The following is a 14379-nucleotide window of genomic DNA, read 5'->3' as shown; positions in this document are numbered from 1 at the left end:
GTCAGATCAGGGATGCCCCAGAAAGCCAGGGAGTGGAGCAGGGGGTGGGGGTGTGTGCGGGGGCCAGAGATGGGGAACAAGACAAGGCCAGCGGGGGAGGCTGGGGCAGCAGCGGCCGAGAGGGGCGCCCCGTCGGTGCAGGACGCCGGTGGAGGCCGCCGAGGGCCAGGCCACGAGTCCGCACATCAGCCCAGCACGGTGTTTTCCTGAAGTGCGACACACGAGATAATCTGGGATGATTTTAATGGTATGTGTTTTTTTTTTATGATGAGCTTGGTGGCTGGTGACACCAGTAGGACATAGAGAAAAAAACAAAAATCTAAAACAAAAACACTACCCCTGTCTTGTCTAAATACATTTGAGTTTAAAAAGGGGAGCTGCTTTACAGGAAAACATCCAAGAAACAGCAGGCGGGAGTAGCCAGAGTTATGAAGACCCTGCACAGGTGTTTGCGCAGGGGGAGCCCGAGATCTCACGTGACTGGCAGGCACGGGAGGGGTGTGGCCTGGCGGGCAGTCAGGGGGTCCCGCCAGGGAAGGGGGCAGGCGTCGGGGGCTCACCCAGGTGGGGAGAGCCAGTCTCAGAGAGGAAAAATGACAGATGGGGCGAATCCCCATCGTGAGGAATCTGCTCACGGGGAAGACCCCAAGCTTGCTTTTAGCACAGCAGACCCCCACAGTGAGCGTGGGGGGTGGGGGGTGGGGGACAGGGTGGGTGCGAGAGCCCCAGCAGGGGGAGGCCGGGGGTCAGTGATGGGGGAACAGCAAAGGGCCGTGTGCATCTGAGCATTGCAGGCCTTGGGGAGACATGGGAGTCGGTGGGGGGAGAGCCCTGGGTAAGAGTAGGGGCCGCTGGAGAGGTCACAGGGCATTCCTGCGGGCTGCTGGCGGAGGTGGGGTGGGGGCCTGCGAAGTGAGCCCCCTGTTGCCGGGCTCCAGGCTGCATCCCATCAGGGGGGCTCCAGGGGGCGCCGTCCCACAGAACAGAACTCTGCGACCCGGGGAGTTGTGCGAGGTGGTGGCCCCGGCCAGGACCCCTTCTTCTGCCAGCTGGCCGGTCCCCCCGCCCCAGAGGATTCTGAAGGCCACACAAGAACTGTGTGGGGCGCAGGGAAAGCACAGGCAGAAGGAGCGGTGCCCGGTCTGCCTGAGGTCACACGTGGGCAGGCTGGGGGCACAGAGCTTCCCTCCGGGTCTCGATGCCAGGTGTGCCCGTGGCCTCGGGTGGAGGGGCCTGGCTCTGGAGCCGCTGCAGAGATGAGCTCACCTGCTCCGGGTTGGGCACGGCAAAGGGCAGGAGGGCGTCCATGGGCACCACCCACGGAGAGATGGTCGTGCCGAAACTCTTCCCCAGGAACGGCCCAAGGGGGACGTACTCCCACTTCTGGATGTCTCGAGCTGTGAGAGAAGGGCCGAGCCGGGCTCACAGAGGCTGCCGGGGCCTCACGGTGAGCTTCCCTCCTCCGCGGTGCACGGGCCCCAGCCAGGCTGCCCACGGCCGGGGACAGCAGCATTCGGTGCCCAGGTCACTGTGCCGAGTCACAGCAAGAGGCAGGCTGACCCAAGGGCAGGTGGACCGTCCCCCCACCCCGAAGGGGCTAGAAACTCGTCATCCACGTGGGAGGCAGACGCTTCTGGGGTCTCTGGCACACAGCCCAGGGGCTGAGAGCGGCTGGATGCTGGGCTGCTTCGGTTCAAAATCTCAGCCCGACCTCCTTGCCCGCGGCACGGGAATAACCGTGTCACCAGCACCCTGCAGGGATTCGGCACGGGGCCCGGCCCATAAGTGCTCACAAGGGTTAGCCAAGAGGTCAGCCTTGTTCCTACTGAACTCACAAGAAAACGATCGGAGGGGGGAGGTACCTGCCCAAGGGCTCAGAGCTGAAAAGTCTGCGTGGAACCCAGGCCACACACCCCCCCCCCCCCCCCCCGCCCCGCACCAGACCCGGGAACCATCAGGCCCGGTGACCGCCTCCCTGACATCTAGTCTTCACCCAGGGCGGAGTGCTCCCCAGAGCGGAGTGCTCGCAGGGGGCCCGGCCTCGGGACGCCCACCCCCGTGATTACCGCTCCAGTCGTTCATGAGGACCATCCCGAAAATGTGCTCGTGGGCCCTGGAGATGGGGATCGGCTCTCCCAAGCTGTTCCCGGGGCCTACGAAGAAAGCCTGCCAAGAAAGAAGGCGGTTAGCATCGGCCCCCTGCTGCCCCTCACTTGCCTGGAGGCAAAGGTCAGGTATTTCCACAAACCCACCGGTGCTGGAACAGAGACAGAGGCCTCCGGGCCCGCCCTGCCCCGCCCCTCCCTCAGCACCCGTGCACACACCCCACGTGCTGCGATCTGACAGCTGTGTGAGGCTGCGGAAGAGACACTTCTGGGTGGGCACTCACGTCAAGACAAGCCCAAAACCTGCCTCCATAATGCAGCCAAGGAGAGAGCCAGATGGGGTACCCCCACCCGTGCCCGGGGTACCCCCACCCGTGCCCCCCCCCCCCACCAGAGAACAGCATCACCAAGAACGTGTGCAGGAACCAGCTGGATACCGAGACGGGGGAACAGCCGTCAAAAGCACACGGAATCAGCTACGCCATTCGTAAAACCTGAGCCACGGCTTTATTTGTTCTGTGTGTCTAAACGTTGCAACGTCTTTTATCAAGATTTAGGAAAAAAAAAAAAAAAAACCAAGGGCACCAATTTGTATAGAACCTGATCCCCATCGAGTGGAGGAAATCTGTGCCCCCCCCCCTCCACCCCCGACCGTCTTTCCACACACTGGTTCCTTTCCTCTCGTCCGCCTGGGGTCTACCCCAACACGGGGCCCATCTGCCTGTAGGGGGCCCTGTGCCGGTGCCTCAGGCCGGCAGACCCCCTCTTGGGGTCCACGTGGCGCCCCCTTGCAGGAGGCAGAGGGCTGGCTGGGAAGGCCTTGCTGGGACTGGGGGCTCTTTGCAAGCGGACACACATTCCTTCCTCTGGACGGAACCCCAAGAAATCGCAGAGCAGGACTAGAGAGATGGGGGGGCTCCAGCCTGCCCCCACCTTACCAGGGGGCCCCCAACCCTTTCTCCTCCACCTGCCATGAGGAGACACTCAGCCCTCCCAGAGGCCTCACCTAAAACCACCATGGGGAGCCCCCGCCATCTGCCCGTGCACCCCCATCACGGGGGGGGGGGTGGGGGGAAGGGGGGCGGGGCCTGGCTCCACGACCCGCTGGCCTAACACACTGCCCTGCAGCCAGAGTCCTCCTCCAGCCTGGCATCTCCTGCCTGTCCCCTCACCTCGGGGACTTCCGAGTTCCTCATCCCTGTCAAACGCACAGCCCTGCAGCGCGAGGGAACCCGGAGTCAATGTCCGTGTCCTGGGGGTGATGCTGTGGGATGGCCACGCGGGGGACAGCGGGTGCAGGGGGTCGGGGTCTCCCTGTATAACGGCTCACAACCGCACGTCACTCTACAATTACCTCAAGATAAAGAGTTTAAGGTAAAAAAAAACGTGCAGCCCTGAAGTCACCCCAGTTCTGAGATCACACAGGCCCGGGCACAACCTCAGGGGAGCTGAGAGGTGTAGTTGATTCCTGCTACGCATAGGGTTTATATTCTTTTTGTATTAATTTCTGTTTTAGATTTGTTTATTTATTGAGAGAGAGAGAGAGAGAGAGAGAGAGAGAAAGCAGGGGAGAGGCAGAGAGGGGGAGAGAGCATCCCAAGCAGGCCCCACACAGTCAGCACAGGGCCCGATGCGGGGCTCGATCTCCCCACCCGAGAGATCACGACCTGGGCCGAAGCCGAGTCTGATGCTCGGCGGCCTGAGCCTCCAGGTGCCCCGTGCAGTGATCACACCCGCGAAGTCCACACTCACACTGCGTGAGCAGGTGCAGACCCACCGCTCCCGTGGAAAATGCCGGGCCTCCGGTCGCACTCACAGCAACCGGTCCGTATCTCACCTCGCCTTGCGTGTGTTTCTGTGTGAGGTCACCCCGTCGAACGTCTCCCGCTGACTCACTAACACGAGCGCTGAGCACCCGCACATGCTGTCTCTGTGCTCACTGACGCGAGCACTGCACCCGAGGGGGGTTTTAAACAGCGAAAGCACCCCAAAAAAGCACAAAGATGCAAAACAGCGTGGCCTTACGTGGTGAGAACGCCACCCGCATACAGCAGGAGCTGAGCAGGAGGCAGAGCGTGGCCCCGTCCAGCCCCCGCAGGGAACACACCATGGGGCCTCGAACTCCTTCCCGCTCCGCGTGGGTCCCAAGTGACCCCCGCGGGCCCCACGAGTACTGGTCTGGAAGTTACCGGTTCGCTTTTAGAAAGTAGGAGAGTTCGCAGACACAGAGCTTGTGGAGGGTGGAGGGCCCTCCCCGGGAGCACTCCCGCCCCAACGCCGGGCACAGGCCGCGCCCGGGAGGCACCCCGCTCACCATCTCCAGCTCCATATCCAGGAGCTTGCAGGGGCCAAAGACGGGGGGCTTAGCTGCAAGACACCAGAAGAGAGGGGCTGTTGTACGTGCTGGGCCATGGGACCCGCCGTGTGGGGACACAGAGCGGGGACCCGTGAGGGTCACTTACCGTCGTCGGGTCTCATCTGCCCCGTGGGCCTTCGGATCGGCGTGCCTGATACCACGACGGAGGAAGCACGGCCGTGGTAACCCACTGGCAAGTGCAGCCTGCGGAAGACGGCGGAAGGAGGTTACCGCGACACGCGGTCAAGGACACTTCTACAGTTTGCAAGCTAAAAACAAAAAGCAGTCGAAACCCGCGGGGCGCCTGGGTGGCGCAGTGGGTTCGGCATCTGACGCCTGGTTTCGGCTCAGGTCATGATCTCACGGTTCCTGAGTCCAGGCCGCGCAATGGGCTCTGTGCTGACAGCAGGGAGCCTGCTTGGGATTCTCTCTCTCTCCCTCTCCCTCTGCCCCTCCCCTGCTCACTCTCGGTCTTAGAATAAATAAGCTTAAAAAACAAACAAAACTCAAAAGGAACTAAGTGTCCGTACCACGAACACCGCTCAGCATTAACATGGGAGGAAACAGGGCTCCCGGGGGCTCAGTCGGTTAAGCGTCCAACTCTTGATTTCAGCTCAAGCCCGGGTCCCAGGGTCGTGGGATCAAGCCCCACATCGGGCTCCACTCTGAGTGTGGAGCCTACTTACGGTTCTCTCCCTCTGTCTCTCTCTCTCTGCCCCTCTCTGCTCTCACACGCATGCACACTCTCCAAAATAAAAATTTTATAAAAACAATACACGTGTTTGGCTTTATAAAAATGTCGAAGTGCCGTACTGACAAAGCACAGGAGAAAGACGCCACGTCCGGAGAAAACACAGCGCACGACACGGCGAAGGGCTAATTTCTATTAAACGTGAAACATTCTTCCAAATTAATGAAAGAGCAGTGACCGCCCGGAAAAGCCGGCGGGGGGAGTGCAGGAATGTCTATGAAAGACTATGGAAGACAGAGCAGCGTGCTGCCCCGGGAGAAGGGGGTCAGGGCTGGGGCCTGGGCCGATCACAAGACGTACGCGCATCCTGTGTAACGAAGGACACGCACATGCGGCAACAGGAGGCCCGGGGCCCCCTCGCGCCACACTTCAACAGGCCCCTCTGCTCTCCCCTGCGGCGGCAGTGGCCCACGGCTCCCGCCGGAGTCTCCCCTCCCTGCGCACCTGCAGTCCCAGACTCACCGCCTTGCTCCGCGACCCTGGCCTTGCTGCTTAACCTCTCTGGGTCGTTAACCTGCTGTCTCTTTCCTTCTTCCTTCCTCACCTTGATTCTGACACACATTGCCCTCCCTGCCTGCTGACCCAGGGTGCGTGCCTGCCACTGTGTCCTCAGTCACCGCCACCTCCGGAGGACAGCACAGAACAAAGGGGCAAGGATCTCAGCTCTGGGTTCCCCGTGGGGCGTGCCCTTGACCTGGGGGGTTGGAGCCGCCGCTGGTCCCCTCAGGGCTTCTCCGAGCCCGTGCTCCCTCCCGTGCCCTCGGGCTGGCCGTCAGAGCCTCGGGGATCCCGCGAGCACCTGTGTGACTCTCGCCGTGGGCCGACCACACGAGAGACACTCCCACGCGGCGGGGTCCCGGGTGCAGAGGCCAGGCCTCGAGTGTGCCCACAGAACCAGCACTGGCCAAGAAGCACGGAAGGACCTCACACACTGGGGGACAGAACTCCCATCTGTGCTCCCCACACCAAGGGGCCTGGGGCACTGACTTCTGATCCACAGGCGCGGCGGGGCCCCCCCGTCTCTCCGCCCCGAGAGGGGCTCGTTAGCTCCGGGGAGAACGCGCTTCTCGCACTCGGGCCCGACGTACCAGTTTGGCATGAGCGCGTTCTCGCCGCCCCGGAACATGATCCCCACGTTGGTGGCGTGCTGGCGGGAGGAGTAGAAGTCTGTGTAGTCACCTGCAGGGGAGACACAGTGGGCACCCGTGGTGGCCAGATGCCCGGGACAGGGAGGGGCCTCTCCCGCGCCCCCGCCCCGTGGGTGCTCCCCAGCAGCTCAGTCAGGGCACATCCAAGCCTCATCCTCAATTTGTTTCCAGAACTGCCCTCGGAGAAACAAATAAGGAACAAGGAGCCAAGACCGTCGGGCGCAGACAACGGACACCCCTCCGGTGAAGGGGGACAGACTTCCAGTGTCACCGCCCCCAGCCCAGGACTCCGCTCACTGGCCTTCGCTTGACCTGGGCCTGCTGCTTGCACAGCCTCTCCCCTCCCCTGGTCTGTGTCCGAATCCCGGCAACATTTTGAGGCCCCTCCCCCCCACTCTCCCCTGGGGGATCACTCCCTCCTCTGGAGGAAGAAGAGGAGGAGGAAGAATGAGGCAGAAGAGGAGGAGGAGCACAGGGAAGGGAGGAGGGAGGAGATGGCGATGGAGGAGGAAGGGGAGGTGGGGGAGGGGGAAGGGAGATGACGGGGGAGGGGGGAGGGAGGAGGAGGGAGGAGGGGGAGGGAGGAGGGGGAGGGAGGAGGGGGAGGGAGGAGGGGGAGGGAAGAGGGGGAGGGAGGAGGGGGAGGGAGGAGGGGGAGGGAAGAGGGGGAGGGAGGAGGGGGAGGGAAGAGGGGGAGAGAGGAGGGGGAGGGAAGAGGGGGAGAGAGGAGGGGGAGGGAGGGGAGGAGGTGGAGGAGGAAGGGTGATGAGGGAGAGGAGATAGGAGAGGGAAGTAGGAGCGGGAGGAAGGAGGAGGAGGGGAGGAGGGAGAAGGAGGAGGGGAGGAGGAGGGGAGAGGGGAGGAGGAAATCGCGTCTGCATTTACTTTAGAATACAGCGTTGCATTTTGCAGTAAGACCCCACCTCCCTGGGAGGAGCCCAGCGCAGAGCCCACACCACCAATTAAAAACACTAATTTTATAGTCTCTGCCTCTTGTGTGTTTGTTTTCAGCATGTCTGCGTAAGTCTGTATCACGATCACTTAAAAGGGGCTGGAAAGGGAGGTGTCAGCCGGGTCGTGACGGGGGGGCCCCCCCAGAGGCTCCTGCAGCGAGTTTCAGGGGCCACGCGGTTCTCAACTGGACAGTTACAAATCGTTGGGATGCCGGGGGTGCCTGGGGGCTCGGTCGGTTGAGCGTCCGACTCTGGCTCGGGTCGTGATCTCGCGGTTCGTGAGTTCAAGCCCCGCGTCGGGCTCTGTGCTGACGGCTCGGAGCCTGGAGCGGCTTCGGATTCTGTGTCTCCCTCTCTCTCTCTCTGCCCCTCCCCCACTTGTGCTGTTTCTCTATGTCTCTCAAAAAATGACTAAGTGTAAAAATAAATAAATAAACAAGCAAACAAACACCAGGGCAAGCACAGCAGAAACAGGGGGAGGAAATGCCGGTCGCAGCGCACACACAGGGCTTGCGTGCGGTGCGACTGCATCCCCACGGAACCTGTAGGAAAGACTGGAGACGGACGGACTGCAGACTGGACGGAGGGGGAGGGGGCTGCGCCAGGGCACACGTGGACTGAACCCTCCAGACCGCGACCTTACGGGGCCGGGGCGGGGGGAGGGGGGTGTGTACCCTGTGTGTGCATCATGCCTCTGATAAGCTGCTCAGAGCAAGAGCCCAGGGAAAGGATAGAGCAGCGGCAGGAAGGAGGTGGGACCCGGTCCCAGAGCCGTGGCTGAGCAGGTGGGGGGGGGGTTCTCCCCACACGTGGACTCTGACCTGAGCTCTGTGCCCTGCACACTTCAGCTGTTTTGAACCCTCAACCCCCCGGGGGAGGGGGTGAGTCCCGACCCACTGTGCGTCTGTCTTTTGGAAGGTCGTTCTCCACCAGGAAGGCTTCCGGAAGCCACAGAAACAATCGAGGTAGACGCGGTGTTCCGGAAGCCTCCGGGCACACAGATGCCCAGGCAATCCCGGCAGGCCGGCCGCCCGGGGCTGGGAGGCGAGGGTGGAGACCTCCCTGTGATTCAGCTGAGAGAGTCTGCCCCACTCCTGCTGTCTGATTGAAACTGGGGCGCTCTGCGGCCACACTCCCTGCCAGGGGCTCAAACTGGCGCGCTCCAGGGCCCTGGACTCACAGGTGAGGTGGGATCACTTTCCACAGCCTCAGGGACGGACGGGGTGATGTGCCGGGGAGGGAGCCTGTGGGCAACTGTAAAGGCCAGCAGCCGGCGCCCACCCAGCCAGGGCTCCGGCCTCCAGACCGACCTGCGTCCGTGACCCCTCCCCCACCACGCAGCAGCGGCCAGGGCACCAGCCAGCCACCGTGGGCCACAGAGCTGCTCCGGGTGCGGGGACCCCACTCACCTATGGCGGCTGGCAGGTGCATCGCAGCAGAAGCTTGGGCCGTGAACGCCCTGCAGTACACAACCGGGGGCTTCAGGGCCAGGTAAGCACGGAGGGGGTCCCTGCTCTGGCCGCCCAAACCAGCCCTGGAACCCTGCTCACAGTCTCCAGCGAGCAACCCCCAGGCTGGCCCGGGGCCACGCTGGGCAGGCCGTCCGCTCCAAAGCCAAGGGGCCTCCTCACGGCTCCCATTTTCCCCTCCATAAAACGGACTAAATTACCCCTTCTCTGGGAGGCAGACAGACAAGGCCACGGAAGGTGCTGAGGGGGGATGGCTGAGTGAGGGAGGGGGCAGCTCCCGAGCTGGCCGGGACCATCTAGTCCGGACACAGGGGTCATCCCGGTCGGCCCAGAGCCCTGCCACCCTGACCCGCAGCCCAGGCAGGGGCTGGGGGAGGCTGCCTCAGAACGGCCCCGGCCGCCACACCGTCCCCTCCTCCCCACCTGCCAGTGTCCGAGTGTCCCTCACCGTCTCCGAAGGTCCGTGTCGTCTCGGAGCCTGGCACAGCTGGTGGACAGCAGATTCCGCAAGGACTCTCTCGCCTCCCTCCAGGCGGCCTGGCCGAGGCCCATGAAGCTATTGAGAGCCGGCTATGCCAGAGCAGAGAGAGGAGGTCACACGGGGACAGCCGGGGCCCACGGCCACCTCCAGCATCCTCAGGCCCGGGGCCTTGTTCTCAGCTCTGCCAGCGGCCCTTCCAGCCGGGGCGAGCGTCACCTCCCCCGACGGGGCGTCATGCCCCCGCGGGTTTGCACACGGGCCACAAAGCCTGGGAGCTGCTATCTGGGGGGGCTGCCCGGTCAGGACCGCCTGTGGGAACAGTCCACCCACGTCCTGAGGGGGTTTCTCAGCCAGGGAGGCACCGTGCAACCTAAGGGCTGGGATGCCGTAGCCAGGTGACGAGGGAGAATCGTGCCTCACGCAGAGGAGACCCCCACCCATCTAATGGGGATCCGGTTCCGTGCGCTGGGCCGTCGTGAGGACTGGACGGGGGCTGTGGGCGGAGCACACGCTCAACACACACCATCCTCCTTCCTGACCCAGAACGGGGGGTGCACATCAGGGCCCGGACCACCTACAGGGACGTAAAGTCACGTCCATCCCACGGGTACGTGCACTCCGGGGGCCGCACAGAAGGCGTCTGTCCATTCCAGCCGTCCGTTCCTCCCTGGCGACGTCTCCAGACCCACAGGGTCAGCACCGGCCGCGGACAGGCAGAGGCTCACACGGTTACCGGGAGCCCCAGCCCAGAGACGCCCGCGACAGGCCCAGCGCCGCGGACCCAGCACTCTCTGCACCGAGGTGCTGACCAGAGCCGTCCCCGGCGCCTCCGAAGGCACGATCTCTTCCCCGAAACGGAAGGGAAAGAGATTCTCCTGGTGGCGTTTTCACAAATGCCCTGAGATCCCGGACAAGCCGTGTCCCAGCGTCCTACCTGATCAAAGACATCCTGGTGTTTGGAGAGGACAGGCCCGGTGAAGAGGTGCTTAATGACGCTGAGGTCCAGGATCTGGTCGCCAATGGCCACGCCGATCCTCGGTCTCGGCTGGGAGGGAGACGGCATGGTCAGCGCCAGGGAAAGCCTCGGCCAGACACACTGCTTTACCCGAAAAATCTGTCCGGTTAAGAGCCCGTGGGTCCCCCTCCGGATGGGACGGAGGACTGGATCCTAGCACGGCACCCAACCCCCTCCGTGTCCCAGGGGACTGAGGTTGCCCCGAGATCTCTGCCCAGGCAGCATCTGGAATCCTCTCTCCTTACAGGACAAGGAAAGTGTCCTGTTCACTGAATGGGACATAAATCAAACACCCTGGGAGTGGGGAAGGAGCAGGCGGCCTAGTCCAAGTCCCTCATCGCGACCAAGTCTCCAGCTAAGTTCCTCAGGCACTGGGTAAATGCCTCTGGTGAGGAGGACTCACCACCTCACCCGGCAGCTGGGTTATCCCCCAGGATTAACCTCAGCCTGCCCTCGGGAATTTTCTTTGTGCAGCAGAGCAGAGAGCACCCCGTGCACAGGGCTGAGGCCCAGGGGCTTGGATGACGAGCCCCGTTATGGCTCAGACAGGGATTCATTCAGGCGAAAACATTTATGAAGCCTCTACTCCACACCAGCAGGACACTAAGGCTGTCAAAGCATGGGGGACAGAGGTGGGACTGGTGCCAGCTGTCCAGAAGGAAAAGCAGCATAGGGATCAGTGACATAATAGGTGTGGCTGGAGGGCAGCAGGGGGCTCCTCGGGTGAGACAGAAGAAACAATACGTGCTAAGGTCCTGAGGCAGAAAAATGCTCTTAGAATGTTCCAGAGACCAAAAAGTAGCCGGTGTGGCTGGAGAGAGCAGAGGCACAGCCGGACTGCAGGGACTTGAACAACCTGGCCATCGGCTCCGGACTACTTGGGTGCCCACATCCCAGAAGCCACCACCCCTGTCTTCACAGAGAGAGCCTCTTCCGTTTCACCAATCCACAAGCACCTTGCCATGGGAGGTATCTGGTGTGCCTTTGATGCCCAACCCCCAGCCCAGCATCTGGCCCGGAGTTGGGGTTCTGAAGCATTTACCGAATATAAGAACAAACAAAACATGACTAGATTAATTCACTGCTCTTCGGCCCAAATCTCGAAGAGCTGGACGCTGGCGTGTGCCTTGGCAATCACCCCAGCCTGGCGAGGCCGGCACGACCCCTGGAATGTGCAACGTGGGCAGAGATGGCTTCAGACCAGGCCTGTTCTCACTCGAACGCCCTGAACCTTCTAGAATGCCAGAGGGGCAGTGCTCTTTCCAGAGGGCCATGGGAAGGGGCTTTGTCTCCCGGGCCTCCTTAGGGGCTGTCCCTGCACATTCTAATGTGCCAGCAGCAAGGGCCTGGGGTTCAAGGGACATGAATTCTAGAGCTCTCCGGGAAGGCAAGTCAAAGCACCTGTCCTGCCTCTGGCAAGTGTCTCTAACTGTTCTGTACTCCCAGGAAAGGCAAGGGTGCATGTGGAGGGCAAAGTGTCAGCTCTGTGCGGAGAGCAGAGCGTGGCTGGCTAACACGGGTCAAGGTTTAACCTGCCTCACCGTATTCGGGTCCCTCCAGGGAACCAAGTGTTAACTTTGTGTTCTTGCCACATTTAGTCAGGCCTGGCCCTTGTGAAACCACACTGGCTCTTGAGGACCGGCCTGCTGCAGGCAGGGCCACAGGAGGGCGGCCCCTGGGGGTCAAAGATCAGCTGTGGGGGAAGGGGAGGACCGCCAGTGGCTGCATTTTGCAATTATTTCTTGAACACTGGTGGGGGCAAGCAGACTCGGGGTCTACGGTTTACAGAGCGAATCAGGAGCTGACCTTTAAGGTTGGGAGTGGAAATGCGAGCCACAAATACCATGAATAAATCCAAGGGAACCTGCTTTCCCCCACCCAGGGACCTTAAATATTTGCTGATGCACGCCCAGTTTTCAAAGATTTCTTTCTGCCGGTCAGACTACACTTACTAAGCGAAAGCTCCTGTCTCCAAAAGGCTTCTTCTGACCAGCCGGGGAATGCCGGCGAGGCCACCCCACAGCCCAAAGACTTCCAGCTGGAGGCAAAGTCCCCCAACATCCCAGATCCCAAAGGCCGCGGGCCAGCTCACCCTCTAGCGCCCGGTTAACCTGCGGGGGGAGCTAGGGCCCTAACGCGGTGCCCTGGGGGCAGGAAACAAACCCCAGGAACTCTGGAGGAAGCAGGATGACCCCTGGGTAACAACAATCGAACTTGATCTGCCCGCCTGGGAACGACAGTCGTATGTTCTGTTTCAATTCGCATTTAATCCTCACACAAATCTGCAGAAACCGCGGCCGCCAGGTCCAACAACGCGCACATCTAGAAAGTGGGGTTCGGACCCACATACCCTCGGCACCACTGCTCCTCAAGAGACAGCCCAAAAGCCTCCCCCCCCCCCCCCCCCCCCCGCCTCTATCTCACTTCTCCTACACCAGTGACCCGGCCTCTGCGGGGCGCGCTCAGCAGGGGAACCGCGGGCCCCAGTGACCCCGGGGAGGGGGAGGGCTCCGCGGAGCGCGTCCGGAAGAGGACGACTGGCCGGCGTCCCGCCCGGTCGGCGCTGCCGGCCACTGGTGGCGGGGGCTTGGCGCGCGGGTCCCGGCGGAGTAGGCACCCTCCGGCCCCCACCCGGAAGCCAAGTGCAGCAGCTCACGTCTTCTGGGGAGGAAAAGACGCCGTAGGGCAGGTTTTGGATGGGGAAGTCAGAATCCTCGGCCACAGGGACGAAGGACATGCTGGCCAGCAGGGAGCAAGGCGGCGAGCTGCACTCGGCTGGGTCCGGCCGGATCGCGCCCCGCGTGGCCCAGCGCCAGACCCCAGGGCTCCGTCCCTGGCTCCGCCCCCGCGGCCCCACCCCTGGCTCCACCCCCACCCCTCCGAGGCTCGCCCCCGACGCTCCGCCCCCATCGTTCCACCCCGCCTCCGCCTCCGAGGCTCCGCCCCCTCCCGCACCGTGTGAGGCTCAGCTCCGCGGCCCCACCCCCACACCACCCCCCCAGTTCCGCCCCCGTTGCTCCACCCCCGGCCCCGCTCCTGGCTCCGCCCTCAGCCCTACCCCCACCCAGGCTCCGCCCCCTGCCCCCTGCCCCCAGCCCGAGAGGTCAGGGAGAAGCCGCGGGGACCCGCAGCGCGCTCTTCCGCCCCTCCGCCCCTGCCCCGGCTCCCGCCCTCCCCAGCCCCGCCCCTCCGCAGAGCCCCGCCCCGGAGACTTGGGTCCCTGCCTAGAGACCCCAGCCCTACGTCCCCCCCCGGACCCCCCCGGAGGGCCCGCGGGCTCGGGGAGTCCGGCCAGAGCCCTGTGACCCGTCGGCGGTGACACGTCCACCCTGTGGGCCACAGGGTCAGGCGCGCCTCCCCAAGACTCACAACGACGAGAACTACGTCTAAGAGCGCAGCTCACCTGCACACTTCACGTTCCGACTTTCAGACGCCGTGACCAGCCGTCTGACCTCGGGCAAGTTACTCACACTCGTCTGCCACGGCCGCGTGGACGCCCGCCGCCCCTGCCCGTGCAGGGCTCTGCGGGGTGAGGGCCCGTGCGCGCTCGTGCCCGGCGCACAGGGACCCCCGCGCGCACGCGCTGGAGAGAGCGCGCAGAGAGGGGGACGGAGTGGGGGTGCACCGGGACCCCTCCAGTGCAGGGGGCAGCGCACAGCTGAGCGCAGGGAGACTTGAGGCCCGCCTCTGGCTCTGTTCAGCCTGCAGCAGGTTCAGCTCTGGCCTCAGTTGGCTCATCTGCAAAACAGGGGTAAGAATCATGCCTCTTCCGACATTTCCATGGCAGTCAGGGGATGCCTGGCACACACGTGGTGATCAACCCGGTATTTTCCCACCCAGCCGGAACGTCAGCATTCCTGGGTTTCTGAGTTCTGCTTCCCTTTATGAAGGAGACAAACAAAAAAGGAGGGAACACAACTATAAAAGCGGTCATCACTGATTAAAAATAAGTTTATAATATAGATGCAAATTTCTTAGAAACCTGTGGCTCAGTGGGTTGAGGGACTGAGTTCAGCTCAGGACATGATTGGGGGGGGGGGGCCGGAACCTGCTTGGAATTCTGGGTCTCCCTCTCTCTGCCCCTCCCCCACTTGCGCAGGA

At 62.9% G+C, this 14379-nt stretch overlaps 1 protein-coding gene across 2 annotated transcripts in view; it reads right to left on the bottom strand.

Annotated features, from left to right (window-relative positions):
• Window positions 1-13132, bottom strand: part of FAH (fumarylacetoacetate hydrolase) — a 52358-nt gene extending 39226 nt beyond the window's left edge. Inside the window, exons 1-9 of one of the 2 annotated variants that reach the window (XR_013556487.2) lie at window positions 12935-13132; window positions 10198-10308; window positions 9231-9352; window positions 8723-8772; window positions 6301-6391; window positions 4568-4665; window positions 4420-4472; window positions 2067-2166; window positions 1267-1397 (exon numbers count right to left, since the gene is read on the bottom strand). Coding sequence is in view for 1 of the 2 variants with exons in the window: in XM_078449096.2 (XP_078305222.2) it covers window positions 1267-1397; window positions 2067-2166; window positions 4420-4472; window positions 4568-4665; window positions 6301-6391; window positions 8723-8772; window positions 9231-9352; window positions 10198-10308; window positions 12935-13015 (837 nt within the window). In the remaining variant the exon portion in view is untranslated. The remainder of the gene's footprint in view (window positions 1-1266; window positions 1398-2066; window positions 2167-4419; window positions 4473-4567; window positions 4666-6300; window positions 6392-8722; window positions 8773-9230; window positions 9353-10197; window positions 10309-12934) is intronic. The other variant, XM_078449096.2, reaches the window with a different exon arrangement.
• Window positions 13133-14379: the final 1247 nt, after the last annotated feature.

Source organism: Panthera onca, chromosome B3 (genome assembly GCF_046562875.1).
Source record: "Panthera onca isolate mPanOnc1 chromosome B3, mPanOnc1 haplotype 2, whole genome shotgun sequence".
NCBI classification, from domain to species: Eukaryota; Metazoa; Chordata; class Mammalia; order Carnivora; family Felidae; genus Panthera; species Panthera onca.
Note: the sequence above shows the minus strand (reverse complement) of the source record. Positions and strands in the feature narration are given on the sequence as shown.